This window comes from Falco cherrug, chromosome 1 (assembly GCF_023634085.1).
Source record: "Falco cherrug isolate bFalChe1 chromosome 1, bFalChe1.pri, whole genome shotgun sequence".
In the NCBI taxonomy this organism is placed as follows: domain Eukaryota; kingdom Metazoa; phylum Chordata; class Aves; order Falconiformes; family Falconidae; genus Falco; species Falco cherrug.
The window spans coordinates 70,554,400-70,567,911 of record NC_073697.1 but is presented as its reverse complement, the minus strand read 5'-3'; the positions used below and the strand labels follow the sequence as shown (position 1 = coordinate 70,567,911).

The window sequence follows — 13,512 nt, the reverse complement described above, 5'->3', positions numbered from 1 at the left end:
TATCTCCCTATTATCTTCACACTAAAAGAAGCCTTTCTACACTAAGATATACTTGAACTGAAAAAAAGAGAACAAATCCCTCCCTAGGCTAACTGGCATATTCTCCAGTTTATATGAAACACCCCAAATTCAACACAAGCAGATTTGCAGATTTGCTAGAAGTGTGTTGTGAAAAACTACTGAAGAGGCAGGAACAGACGTCACCTGGGGTGGGAGAGGCAAGGGGAGCATTTTGTTTAAATATTGTCCTTAGATTAAAGATACCACATGCCGTAAGTAAAGACTACTTGCTTAATATCATCATCGGATACAGAATGTGAGATTTCCCATTTACAGTAAAATAACACTCAGCATTTCTTCACACTTCATATTCTCTTTCCATGTGAATACACTACTCAACTTTTAAAAACAACATAAGAATATTTAAGTACACCACTTCCACAGGAATTGAGCTGACAATTAGTTTATACTTAACTCCATGCTTGTCAGTAGAAGTTAATTTTCAACTATACAAGCAGAACATAATCCCCATACATTTTCCTAGTTTATATGCAGAAGACAGACACTGCTGAGTAAGAAAAACTTGGAAATTTGTATTGTCTAAATTCACCCATGTCTATGAGGTCTCACTACAGGGCATCCCTTTTAAAAAAGTTCTGACAAAATCTGGGTAAATACTTACCAGAACAAGTTGACAAGCTGACTCAAAATTTGGTAATTATTTCATACTTTTTTTTTTTTGGCCATGCAAGAGCAGTATCTGTGAGAAATAGTGACTAGCCAATACATTTCACACTAACCACAGATCAAGCTGTTAAATATCCAAGTTCAGTAATTGGTGCATCTGTTAGTGAATCCAGTGCCTTAGAGCATGCAGCACCCAAGTGCTGACAAGTTTCCATTTTGTTAAATGCACCATGATGTGCAGATATTCTTACCCTACAGCATAGCGTATTTCTCTGTCCATTCTCTTGCTAACCTATTGTACCTAATTGGACAAGTATATTTAGCATTAACATATATGAAAAATCAAAGAAATTCATATAATTCTATCTGTGCAAGATGTTAAGAACACATCACAAAAAAAAAGTTGTTTCAACACAGATAGGAAAAAAGTGTTAAAAGTCTTTTTTCAAGGGAAGCACCAAAATTAACCACCACACTGCTACCAAAAGAAAGCACCTAAATAACAAAGCTATCTAGAGCTAACTATATTCTATTTAACCATGGTAAGCAAAACACTGAGCAATACATACTCTGAAATACTGCCATGCATGTGAGAAAGTCTCCTTCACCCACAACTTCAAAGATACTAAGCCCCTTTGGTTTTAAATTATGCACTACCAAGAACAGGTGGTACTTTGACACACAAGTTCACTCCATTCTAGATTTTAAAAAAAGGCTCACTCAACAACTGCTGTCTGACAATCCACTCTTCCAAGGTTTGTTAAAATATCAGTCTTACACAACTCTGTACTTACTTGTCTCTGTCTGTTTTATAGATACGTGCAATCTCTGGCACTAGTGGGTCATCTGGATTTGGATCACATAACAGTGAACAAATGGATAAGAGAACTGTAAAAAAAAAGAATTCTCAATGCAAAACAGGAGCAACAATCTCAGAAACAATGGAGCACAGATCTTTGTATTAGCACAATGTCAGCACAGAAGAGAACCTGAAAAGCTTTTTCCTGATATATGGCCTAAATAAGTTTGTAACCCAATCTAAAAGGCCCAGAATGATTTAAAAGTTCCTCAGAACTGTGTTTCCTATTTACCAATACTTACTGCTGTCAGCAAGCACACACGAGAACAGCACTGTTGTCACTGCACTATGACACAACACAGCAGTCAACAACAGCACGTTATGTATTCTCATGACCATTATATTCCATGTTTTAATATCAAACTAGAACGTCCTCCAACTATTTAAAAAAATAAATATCAGACTGAATTCCTCCTCTGTTGTAAGCTAGCAATACCCTGGTCTGCACTGATAAAACTACATGTATTGTTGTAACAAAGGAGTAGCACTGTTGTAGGCAGCTACGAGGACTTCATCCTCTGCTCTCACACCAGCTTTGAAAGAAAAACAATAGTGACAGCATTAAAATGTAGTCAATCTACATTCAAATCACAAACCAACTCCATGGACAGACAGGAATTACAAGTTCTATAGACAGCGGAGCACTTTGATGGATCTTTTGAAGCCACAGTGACCAGTGGCTTTGAAGCAAAAGAAAATTTGATCATCATGGAAATATTTGAGAATAAAAACTGTTATGCAGTATAGTAAAATAAGGAAAGCAACACAGCTTCTATTGCAGCACAACATCAGTTTATCCTGAAGTAGAATCAGTAAGCTTAGCTCATGAAGTAACGTAATACAATACCAATGCACAGTGGCAGGAAGCAACACATCAGTAACACTTTTCTTTTGTTCATTTCCACAGAAATATGCCAATATAACTCTGTATTTAATTATAGACACAGTCAAAAAACCAGGTAGATTTCATTACTAAAAACTGACTTTAAATTCATCTTTAAATTAACATGCAAGCGTGTATTTACATGGACAGCTACCAGTTTCTCAGCCTTAGCTCAAATACACCCCCACTGGCCTGTTTCAGTCCAAATGCTGGCAGATTTCTCTGGCTCCAAGCTAGTAAGCTCTGCTAAGAATACTGAAGGAAGTAAGAGGCCAGACAAGGCCTTAAACAGCCATGAAGCAGAAGGTGTTAGAATAAACAAATATCCATTAAACACGCAGGAAGGTATCATTATCAAATTGGCAAAACACAGGCTAGAATGTGTAAGGGAAATCAAAAGACCAGTAAGAACTCACAACAATCAAAGCTTTTTAGCACAATAATCAACACAAGACGGAAACATTTCTCCTTCATGGAAGTTACCTTTAGAAATAGTTAAAGCAGGAGACCACTGTGATCTTAGAATATCAAGACAAATGCTGCCATTACTGTTAATATTTGGATGATAGATTCTTGTTGTAAATGCAACCTGCAACAAGAAAAAAAAAAAGTGTGTTTCTGTATGTGATGACGATGACATGACCCTTTTTTCTCAATCAAGGTATTAGTCAACTCAATTTACTCTAAAAGAAAAGGATTAAGCAGCTAAACTGCATCAGATTCAAGTAAGCGCACCTAAGCCACGTCCTCTCAGTTTCCAGTTACCAGGCACTATTTCAAACAGAGAGGGCAAGTACAAGGCTGGTTTTAATCACAGGTGCCTACATCAGGAAGACAACACAAAGTGCCTGGACCACAGTAACACTGCTATCACAGAACTTCACATTGCAGTCACTCCAACTGTGCACTTTTATACTGACTGAAAATTGGAAGACAACGCTAGTGGTTGATAAAGCTACAAAAAAGTATACTTCACAATTACTCAGCACATTAATCCCTATCCATACTGTCACATTCCTACAGACCAACCCTAACCACTAATACTTGACAGTCCCCTCAGCAAGAACTCTTAAGAGTAACACAAAGCTAATGAGTTTTCCTATCGATTAACAAAAAACAGAAATAAAACCCAACATCATTCCAAGACATTCAGAATCCACATATAAGAGTTTGCTCCTAAAACATATGTAACACACCCATTCTTGTGGTAGCCAGAGAGGGATCTATCTAATATACTGTAAGATTGCGTGAAAAAAAGTGAGAATTAGACAGTACTGCAATATAGAAGCTGACTATTTCTGTCCTGTACTCTGTTCTTTAAAGAGCCCTAATTTCACAAATGAGAAAGCAATACTTACCTTAGGTGGTTTGAAAGGGTAGTCTGTAGGAAAGTGAATTGTCAAGAAGAATACACCACCCTGATATGGACTGTCATTCTGTCAAAGCAAACAAATAATTCTCCTATTATTAACCTTTAGGACTGAGTACCGCTGAAGATGTTTTTAAATAACTAAAAGGAGAGGAAATTTATTTAAACAACTGAACTGTTTAATCCACCAACACAAGAGAGATGCAAACACATACAGGTCACTTTCTGTATGGACCTCTCCAAGTTAGAACTTCATAGAAAACAGCTTCTCTGACACAATACACTCAGGACAACTTGGCAAAAGCATTCAAATGCCTCTGAGGCAGCTCCAGAAAGTAATGTTCATAGAGCAGGGATCCTGTCAGGTTCAAAAACTCAAGTTCTGTTTTGGAGCTCATTTGTTACAGCCAGCCCAGGGGCCACAGACAGCTCCAAGTGCCTCCCATTCCCTCCTAAGTTCCACCCTTGCCTCAGGTGCTGCTCAGGCCTGCATAAAAAAAATGTCTATACACAGCTAATTCCTTGTTCCTTGCAAAAAAAAAAAAAACCCAAGAAAAAACAAAACAAGGAAAATTCATTCTACAAGCACCACCAAATAAAATGCCCCATCAAGATTAAAGTGAATTTTAATTCTGTATTTGAAATTTTTAATTTTAATACTTTCTGTATTAGAAATTCACTGTAACCTAATATGGAAAACTATTTTACATTTCCCTGCTCCAAAGAAACAACTGCAGGGATAATTCATTTAGGTGTTAGCTACTAGCAGTAAAGCAACATGTGGAAGTAAATAAGCTGATAGTAAGCAGAGAATAAATGGAGTGACTAAATAGGGATTGTGTAAGTTATTAGTTACAAGAAGATATAGCAAGTCTTTACTTGAAACTATAACTAAACTTCTGAAATAGAGCTAATATTTCATTGTTTAACCTGAAGATTACAATGCTTTTAATTCTAGATTCAAGGCTAGGGAAAATGAATTTGAGACACAGGGTACACCCTCAATTATTTGTAAATTGAATTTTCATATTAATTGCAAGAACATTTCACCAGTGTAAGGAAACAACTACATCTCACTTCATTAAATACAAAAAATGAAATTCTGCAACACAAGAGACTTGAAGTTGAAGACACATAGGTTATACCCTATCCAATCTCTACTGAAAACCTAGCAATCAAGATACAACTTCTTGTATTTGGTCAATAGATCCTATGCGAGGCCCTGAGGAGCCAGAAAGCAACCCTTTTACTGCATATATTCTGGGGACACACCTTCAGAATTTCAGAAACTCCTCTCAGAACACGTTAAACCAATGCAAGCTCTCTTACAGCTATTTAAGAAAATCACAGCCTGTGGAAGGGCCAGGTGATTAGTTCTGCAAGCCTCATCTGTTATTAAAGGCACTAAGCAACACGACAGGAGCACTAGAACTACTAACACCACAATTCTGTCCAATCTTGAAACAGGAACGCAGACCTTTTGACACCACAAAAACCACATGGGGAAAAAAGGAACTGTACTTTATTAAACCAGAAGGGGAAGCTAAAATAATAAACCGGATTTAAATTCAACCAATGTTTAACACCTTATGACCATGCAGACATCAGTCATGTAAAGTCCTACTCAGTATAGTATGGCAGAACATGCCTTGCCATTTAAGCATGAATATAGCTATTGAACAGTTTTATCTTTTTGAAGCACCTAGTTAAAATCAGTGATGACCAGGAACTTCAGAATTGAGAGCCATCTTCCCAGCCAGGTGAACCTCTAATAAGCACATATTCTGTAGCAACCTCCTAAACCCAGACTTGTAGCTAAATGTAAAGTCAGAGCAATTAAGCATCACTGATATTTAATTCCTACTCTGTAGCCTCACCAGAAGCATCACATCATGGCTGCAAGTCTACCGGCATATAATATTTGTCTTCAAGTTACAGAAGGTTTTGTTTTCTGAATATAGATAACCAGCCCTGAGAACCCCAGATGTCAAATGTTTGCACGTTACGTTTTCAGTAAAGGCAAGTACTTGCCTTCTTTACAAGAAAAAACTCACATTCAGGTTTCAGATGCTTACTGAACATTTAACATTGACTTTTCTCCTCCAGTCATAACTGGAACCTCACATTCCAGTGACTTTTCCCCCTTCTATTCCTAAAAGTACCCAAGATCTCAGTACATGACACCAGACCAAATAAAAAGTCCCTGTTCTGTTCTAAGATCCACACAAAAGCATCCCAACAAATTCCTGACACCGGGACCAGCTCCTAGCACAAAGTTCATGCCAGAGTCAAGCTTCAGAAAGTTAAATGCAAGCAAAATTTCTAGATGAAGTGATAATGCCTAACATTGCTCTAGAGATCATTTCAGCTGAAATACGTGTCCTCACAAAACATTCCCACAATAAAACCAGACTAATTTTTCCCCCCCTCCTTCATTTTCTGCTACTGTAAGGAGTACCTTTAGAACTAAAGCCTGGTAAGGGTAGTTTAAGAAAAAGTAAAACAAAAAGCCCCACAGTTTCTTCCTGAATAGGAACTACTAGTTTAATATTACATCACAAGAATTAGAATACTTACAGGTCCCATAATTGTGGCTTGCCAATGAAACACTACAAAAGAAAAACTCCGCATTATTATCTATGCATGATGTGCTTTGAGTTAGCCGAGCAAAACATAAAACTTAAGGTTACTTACTGTCATCTCCAACGGGACCTGCTGAACACTGTGCTGGAGGATCACGGGCTAAGTCACTGAGTTCCTTTAGGAAAAAAAAGGACAAACCAATACTCAGAGAAGGAACATTAACGAACTAACTAATTTTTCACTTCATATCCAGCAAAAACCCTTAACAGTTTTTTCATACACGAACACAGAAGAATGTGCAGGAACAACTATTAGAACCACTAGATCAGTAGCAAAAGTGTCTTTATAGAGACAACAATCACCAAAACCAGCAATTAAGGTAAACAGCTACAATGACTATGCTTTTCCAAATATTACTACTGTAAGAAACACCTCTGCTGAAGAAGGGACAGAAAGGAAGACAGGACGCAGAGCCCGAAGCGGGTAAAGTAACTACTTCTTGGTCAAGCTTTTCAAGGATTCACTCTTAGCTAGAGAAGGCTGAAGTGGGAAGAGAGAAAGCTATTGATGAGTCTTTATGAAACAGAAAGTGTTATGTATGTAACAGCTGGTGTCAAAACTCAGAACAGAAAGGAAAAAAATTCAGTTTCATTTTCCCCACTACCTCCAGCAGGTATTTATCCTGCATATATCAAAGTAGACAGGAAAATTAAAGAGGCTGACAAGTGTTGGGATCAGGCAAAATACCTGTATTTTTTACTTTAAACTTCACATTTAAGACAATTATTCATAATTTTAAAGGCATAACTGAGCTGAGGAAACAGTTCCCTCCCTTCCTCATTACAGAGGAAATGAAAACAAACTTCAGATGGAGGGTCCCTTGTGTTGTATCAAAATTGCTGTGATCAATCAAAGAAGCTCAGCACTAATTTGTTTAAGAGCTTCACAAGTTGTTTGTAGAGTGTCTTTTAAAAATAAATGTATACATTCACAGTTTAAGAATGTAACAGATGCCTTTTCCCTGCTCTCTCTTGAATATAAAAATGGCTTCAGAACCTTCTATAAATCTTTACTTGTCAAGGCATCTAGAAGTCATGAAAAGAGGGAAACCTTCAGTCCCTCTCCCATATATTAAGTTGCACACAAGCTATTTTGCTACAAGTCTATACAAGCAATTAAAACAAGAACTTTCCATTACTTTGTCAGACATTTAAGAAACACAGACACATCTATTATGCTGGAAACACATGCATATTTGGACGAGACAGCTAACTGTTTTGCCTGGGAAGATCCACAAATTCTGCACTTCATAAAAATTTAGTAAGTGTAACCCAACTCAAAATGAAGGGGGAAAAAAAAAAATCTTATGTTCCCTGTAACTTAAACACCTTGTTCATTGGTAAGATGATAGCTCCTGCAAACACAGGGAGAATAACATTTCAACATGTGAGCATGCAGAAGTCCATACATTAAAAAAACCACCCAAAACACACACACCAAAAAAACCCCACCAAAACCCACTAAGCAAACTTAGTTCTGGATTTCCCCTTTCTACACATGCTAATTTTGATGAACTTTCCGATTAACCAGATTTCAGCTTTGTCCTGGAATCAGACGGATAAAACACAATTCTATCAGTTTTGATAAGCAATGGCACAATGAAATTAATATTACAGCTCATTTCACTGCTGCTATTATTTAGAAGCAACAGTTCTTTTCAGATCATCACAGTAAACTGATTTAGAATGCATTTCTCTACACTTATCAGGGGTTATTATCAGGGGTCCCTGTGATGGATTTATTTCTGCCATGATATATCACTGAACAGGTCCATATGTTGCTCAGCACCCTCCAAAAAGTTTGCTAAGTTAGATTGGTATTATCCAAGTAAAGGCAAACAAGAAATGTAGAAGATGAACAATCAACCATTTCCAAAATAGAAGAGAAAAAAAAAATCTGGTCCCTTAAAATACATTGTAGCAATAAAACAAGCAGAAAGACAAAAATGTTACTATTTTAGTGTAGTTGTGTAGTTATTACCGGATTATTTGATTTAATCTGGGAAGATCAGATTCTATTTTTTTAAAAAAAACCCTATCACAGGGACCAAGAACTATGAAAAGGCTCTTCATGCAGTTTATGAAAATTATAAAAATGAGTAGCAAGACAAGGATGAGAAAAGATCAGCATAAAGTGGACTGTCAGAGGTATGTGCATTAGACTAGAGTACTCTTCAAAAGATAGCAGTATCTTCAGAGAAACCAGAAATCAGTACCCAAGATAAAAATAAGGTATTTTAATACAGCAGGAAAATTAGAGTATATCAATAATTCAACTAGGAAAAGTAAATATAAGTAGGATTACAAATATAAACAAATACTAAATTTAATAAGTTCCACTGAAATATTTATGCAAAACACACCCTTCCGTAATATTAAGAATAATTTACAAGCTGAGACACACAAATTTAATATTCCAGTCTCCAGTTGTTCCAAAATACATGTCCGTGCAGAGTTGCCCCTTTTAACCACTTGAACTGTTCTAGAGAAAACAGGCAGTGATTTTCATAAGCTAAAGGACTAAGTTTTGTCTGGCCCAAAACACTTCAGTAAAAAACCCTAACTGTGCTAAACAAAGCAGTTCAAAATACTGATAAGGTTAGAAACGCATGAAAGACCACTTAGCATTGCAACCCCAGAACAAGTATTTCACCCACTATATTCAGAAAGAAAAGAAGCTGAGGTGGCACACATCCTTGTGCTTGCTTCTCTTAGGTGCTACAGTCAGAAGAGTGAAGTTTGCAGTGAAGTTGTTTGCTTCAGCAGAGTGTGAAGCGTCACAGAAAATGTCAAGCAAACATGAACCGCACTGGCTAGCTTTGCCTGCTTACAGTAACACCAGACCCATTTCACCTCCCTGTTAAGTGTGCAACATCGCACATCTACAGAAAAGGAGGGAGGCTTTCTGCCACACGGGAGCAGAAAGGTCCCTGTGGAATTTTAAGCACCTCCCTCTGAAAGCTACCACTGCTGAATCCAACAAACTGGAATAACTAGAAACTAAACAAGTAGAGGCACATGGGCTGTGATATTTGTTGCGCAGTTGAAGCATTTCATTCAAGGAATGGGAGCTTTTTTTTTTTAAGGTTTCCCACTCAGCAGCAGAAACACAAACTGACCTTCTCAGCTTAGCAATCAAGAGCAAATAGTCTATAACTGGAAAATACTTAAGCTGAAAAATACCTCTGACATCAAACTAAGCTTCATCATTTCCATAAGCAAATTTAATTTTTTTTTAAAAGAAACTAGCTCATGATTGTTCCCCTGCTTTCACCCATTTCTCACAAAGACCACATTAAGTTTAATTTTACAAAGAAACATTTAACCAGTGTTTTGAATTTACCTAGTATTCTAGAATTAAAAAATGTTCAAGCACTGTTCTGTAAATTTTCTACGTATAATGGCTGTATGCTTCTAATATTCCTTCTGCTGCAATACTTGTACCTCCAACTTTGCTTCTTTTTGTTTACATTCAGTTTCAGTAGCGCTCACCTTGGTCAAGAGGTATTAAGCTACATCCCGAACTCTTAAAAATCCCATAAATCAAACCCACATTTTCCTGGAGTCAGCTGCTACAGTTTTTCACTTTACAGGTGGCTTAAGAAAAAAATATAAAATCCCATGAAGCAAATTCCAAAGACTTTACATAGCAACAATAGCCCAAATTTGGTTCAGAGTGATGCGTTATGTGCCCATCGGAAAGGATTAGTCTTGAATTACAACCATGACTAGTAGTCTCTGGCACTGCCAGAGGTTTCCGGTATAGCTCCAGCATATCACCCTTTCTGTGTCCCAGTTTCCAAATATAAAGCTGTGATAGTTCCTACCTCTCCACAAGGATGATTAGTCACTTAGCATTTTACAGATTTAAAGGCCATTTAAGTGCCAATGCTACTGTTAGAGGACAACGGTAACGTAGCATATTCAATACATGCACAATTCTGCAACAGAGGTTGGGAACAGAGAGATAACTCGAACCACAGCAACAGCAGCCATCCCTGCAGACAGACAGACCTGCTTTAACACAAACTCAGACCACAGTCTTCTGCCAGTTTCCCATTCTGTAGCAAGAAGCAGTTACACTAAACAGCCCCATTCTCAACCTTCTCTCTTCTCTTTCTCTATCCACCAAAAAGCTAACAAAAAAATAAACTAATATTTTCAAGAAATAAATGCTTATAAAAAGCTAACTAATCTGCTTGCTTTGCACAAATATAATCATAACACAGAAAATAGGGCTTATGCTTCAAATGATAATCCAAAACACTGACACATGAGTGTGAACGCAGGACTACGATCCTACCATAAACCACTTCTTTTGGGGGGCAGGTGGGGAACAGAAAAGCTGCTGAAAAACCCTTGAACTGTTCCTCTCTACCAGCTATTTCAAAGATTATAGCTCTCTACCAGCTATTTCAAAGATTATAGAAGTCATACTAAAGGATGAAGAAAATTTAAAGAATGACAAAGGACACCTCATCCAAATACGCATGAGCAAGACTGTAAAGGAAAATATTAAAGGGAACTAGCTGCTTTTCTCACAGAAGTTTTCAGGTCTGAGCAAATTTTTTAAGTAGTACCATCCTGATGCCTACCAAGCTGCCTTTCTGCAAGGTACCAAGTAAAGCAGTATCTGCGGCAGCTCCTTTTGTTTCTCATTTGTCAGAATTCATACTCCCTGTGGCACTACTGCTACATTTTTCTAGTTTAAGCTGGAAATAGCCAGGGCTTATTTTTAATGATAGTAGCAGCTGACAAATACAGAGTGGCAGAAGATCAGTCCCATCAGAGTGACAGAACATCACCCATTTTCCTCCGCAAGCATAAACTCAGTTAGATTAATACTGGTTTGTAATGATTTAATATTGGTTTGTAACACATGATTTATTAAAATCATATATTGCAGCTTTCTGGTTTGTAATCAAGAAAGCATAATGGAAAAAGTAGGGTTAATTTCCTTTAAGTTTCCAGACAATAACTCATCCTACCTTGAAGGGCATGAAAGGTGATATGCAGTTAAATCAGAAGTTTAAATTAAAAAAAACCCAACATTTAAGCAAAAAAATAAAACCCCCAATATCTATTAATTTGAGTGCTTGTCTAATGTTGTCAGTGTCAAACAGGGCATTTCAAACTCCAAGCATCCAAAAATCCATCACTGCATTAGTCTTGCTTATTAGCTCACAGCTGAAAACAGCTTTAAAAAAGAAGGAAGGATTGGAAGCAGCTATAAAGGGAGGGGAAGAACATTTAAGCTTGTTTGAAGATTAAGAAGTGTCAACCAACAAAGAACTACTGCCTCATCCCACACACCTGCATCTGCAACCTTTTTGCAGCACAAAAATTAATTACCCCTGAAAGCAGAAAATAATAGTTTGAAAAAACACCAAATGTGGATTTCTAAGCTGAATAAGAAAGCAATGGCACAATACACATCACAAGACAAGTGTAACCAGCAGAAAATTATCAGTTTCAAAGAAGCTGGCCTTTTGGCTAACAATAAATGGATCGAAACCCAAGTATAAAGACAGTGCATGATACAGAAAGATGTACATTCCTGTCATTACAAAAAAAAACCAGAAACAAAACTTAGCACAAATATGCAGAGAAAACACATGAAAAGCAGTCACAGAAAACAGCAAGGGCCGAAGAGTAAAAATAGAACAGTTTTTAAGAGACCCAAAACATGACCAGGAATGTACCAGTTGTGACTGTCCCCATCTTAATTATTCTGCTGCTTCTATCTTTCATGGTTCTTCTTTATCAAGCCTTTACTACTAGATTTTTCAGGCTACACACTGCATATTGTCTGTACAATCTATAACAGCAATATCATAATGGTGTATTAAAAGAAAAACATAGAAACATTCATTTTTTTTAAGCCTTACACTCAAGGAAGGAAATGCCAGACTGCTGTGCAACTGTAATTGAGTCACTTTGTGTGCTTGGACTATGATACAAACTACTCGGATGACTACACACTCTCTTTTCAAAGAGCCTACCTTTCAGTACACAAGCCCTCCGTGAATGAGACTATTGTCTACAGCTCTTTTCATCTATTCTGAGATCTGGAAGGTGTACAATGGTAGGTAACAGCTTTTGGCAAATTTCAGAGTGGATCTCTACTGTATTCCAACCTTTTGCAGAGTTCAACTCTGCAGCTGGACAGATCCAACTGGAAAAGGAGCTGTTATCAACCTTCCTTTCCTGGTCACTCAGAAAAGGCTTTTGGAACAAACTTTGAAAGAAGGTGGCAAGTACACACCCATAGTCATGCTCTGAACTGAAAGGTGTGGCTCATTTCCCCCAAAGTCATCAAAATCCACAGCAGCTGTCTTACTCAAGATGAAGAAAATCTGACTGCTTTACACACATCAGTTCTGTGGTACTACAACGATTACCATTCCCTGAAAATAACAGAGCTATTAAAACACCCATGTGCAGTCTAGAATGAGGGCTGTGCACACTGACTACCTACCCATTCAATGATAACTGGGTATTTTAATTCTGGCATTCCCAAGCTTTTGAATATTGGACCCTGGAACTTCGCATACTTTCCACTTGGAGTTTTTTTCATGCAAGAACCACTGAACTTCAGTTCTGTAAACCAGGACTACAATGCAGCCCCCAAAGAAGGTAACTTGTATTAAGAAGCCATAAGAGAAGCAGCAAGACACACCTAGCTAAATGAAACTGAGTGACTGGGAAACAGTGATGTACTTGGAAAGAAGTCTGAATTCCAAGTAAGGCACTCTGGCCTGATGGCTACCACTCAGGAATGAGATTTTGGCATTGCGATAGACAATTTCACACAAATGCTGGTTTAACACTCATTAGATGCTAGGGTTTGGCAGCGTTACAGGAGAGCCTTCCAACACGCTGCCCTGCAGCTCGTCAAGGGTGCAGCAGAACCCCAGTCACCTGCATCCATGCATCAACATGCACTGCCCTGGACTCCATGCAACAGGGCCCTCCTAGACGTTACGGAGCCTACAGAAACAGCTTTGGGGATGGATGGCACACGGGGCAAGTTTTTGTAGAAATTACAAGCAGCATTAATTGGGCACTTAAC

General features: G+C 37.7%; 1 protein-coding gene across 7 annotated transcripts in view; it reads right to left on the bottom strand.

Annotated features, from left to right (window-relative positions):
* The window catches only part of UBE2D3 (ubiquitin conjugating enzyme E2 D3), a 36,637-nt gene that overhangs the window by 1,580 nt on the left and 21,545 nt on the right, over positions 1–13,512 (bottom strand). For 5 of the 7 annotated variants that reach the window (XM_005437317.4, XM_055700273.1, XM_055700312.1 and 2 more), the window contains exons 2-6: positions 6,493–6,556; positions 6,376–6,407; positions 3,788–3,865; positions 2,913–3,018; positions 1,482–1,575 (exon numbers count right to left, since the gene is read on the bottom strand). In XM_005437317.4, the coding sequence (XP_005437374.1) occupies positions 1,482–1,575; positions 2,913–3,018; positions 3,788–3,865; positions 6,376–6,407; position 6,493 (311 nt within the window). In that variant the 5' untranslated portion in view covers positions 6,494–6,556. Of the gene's footprint in view, positions 1–1,481; positions 1,576–2,912; positions 3,019–3,787; positions 3,866–6,375; positions 6,408–6,492; positions 6,557–6,813; positions 6,934–13,512 lie in introns of those variants that run through there. The other 2 variants (XM_027802595.2, XM_055700281.1) reach the window with 2 other exon arrangements.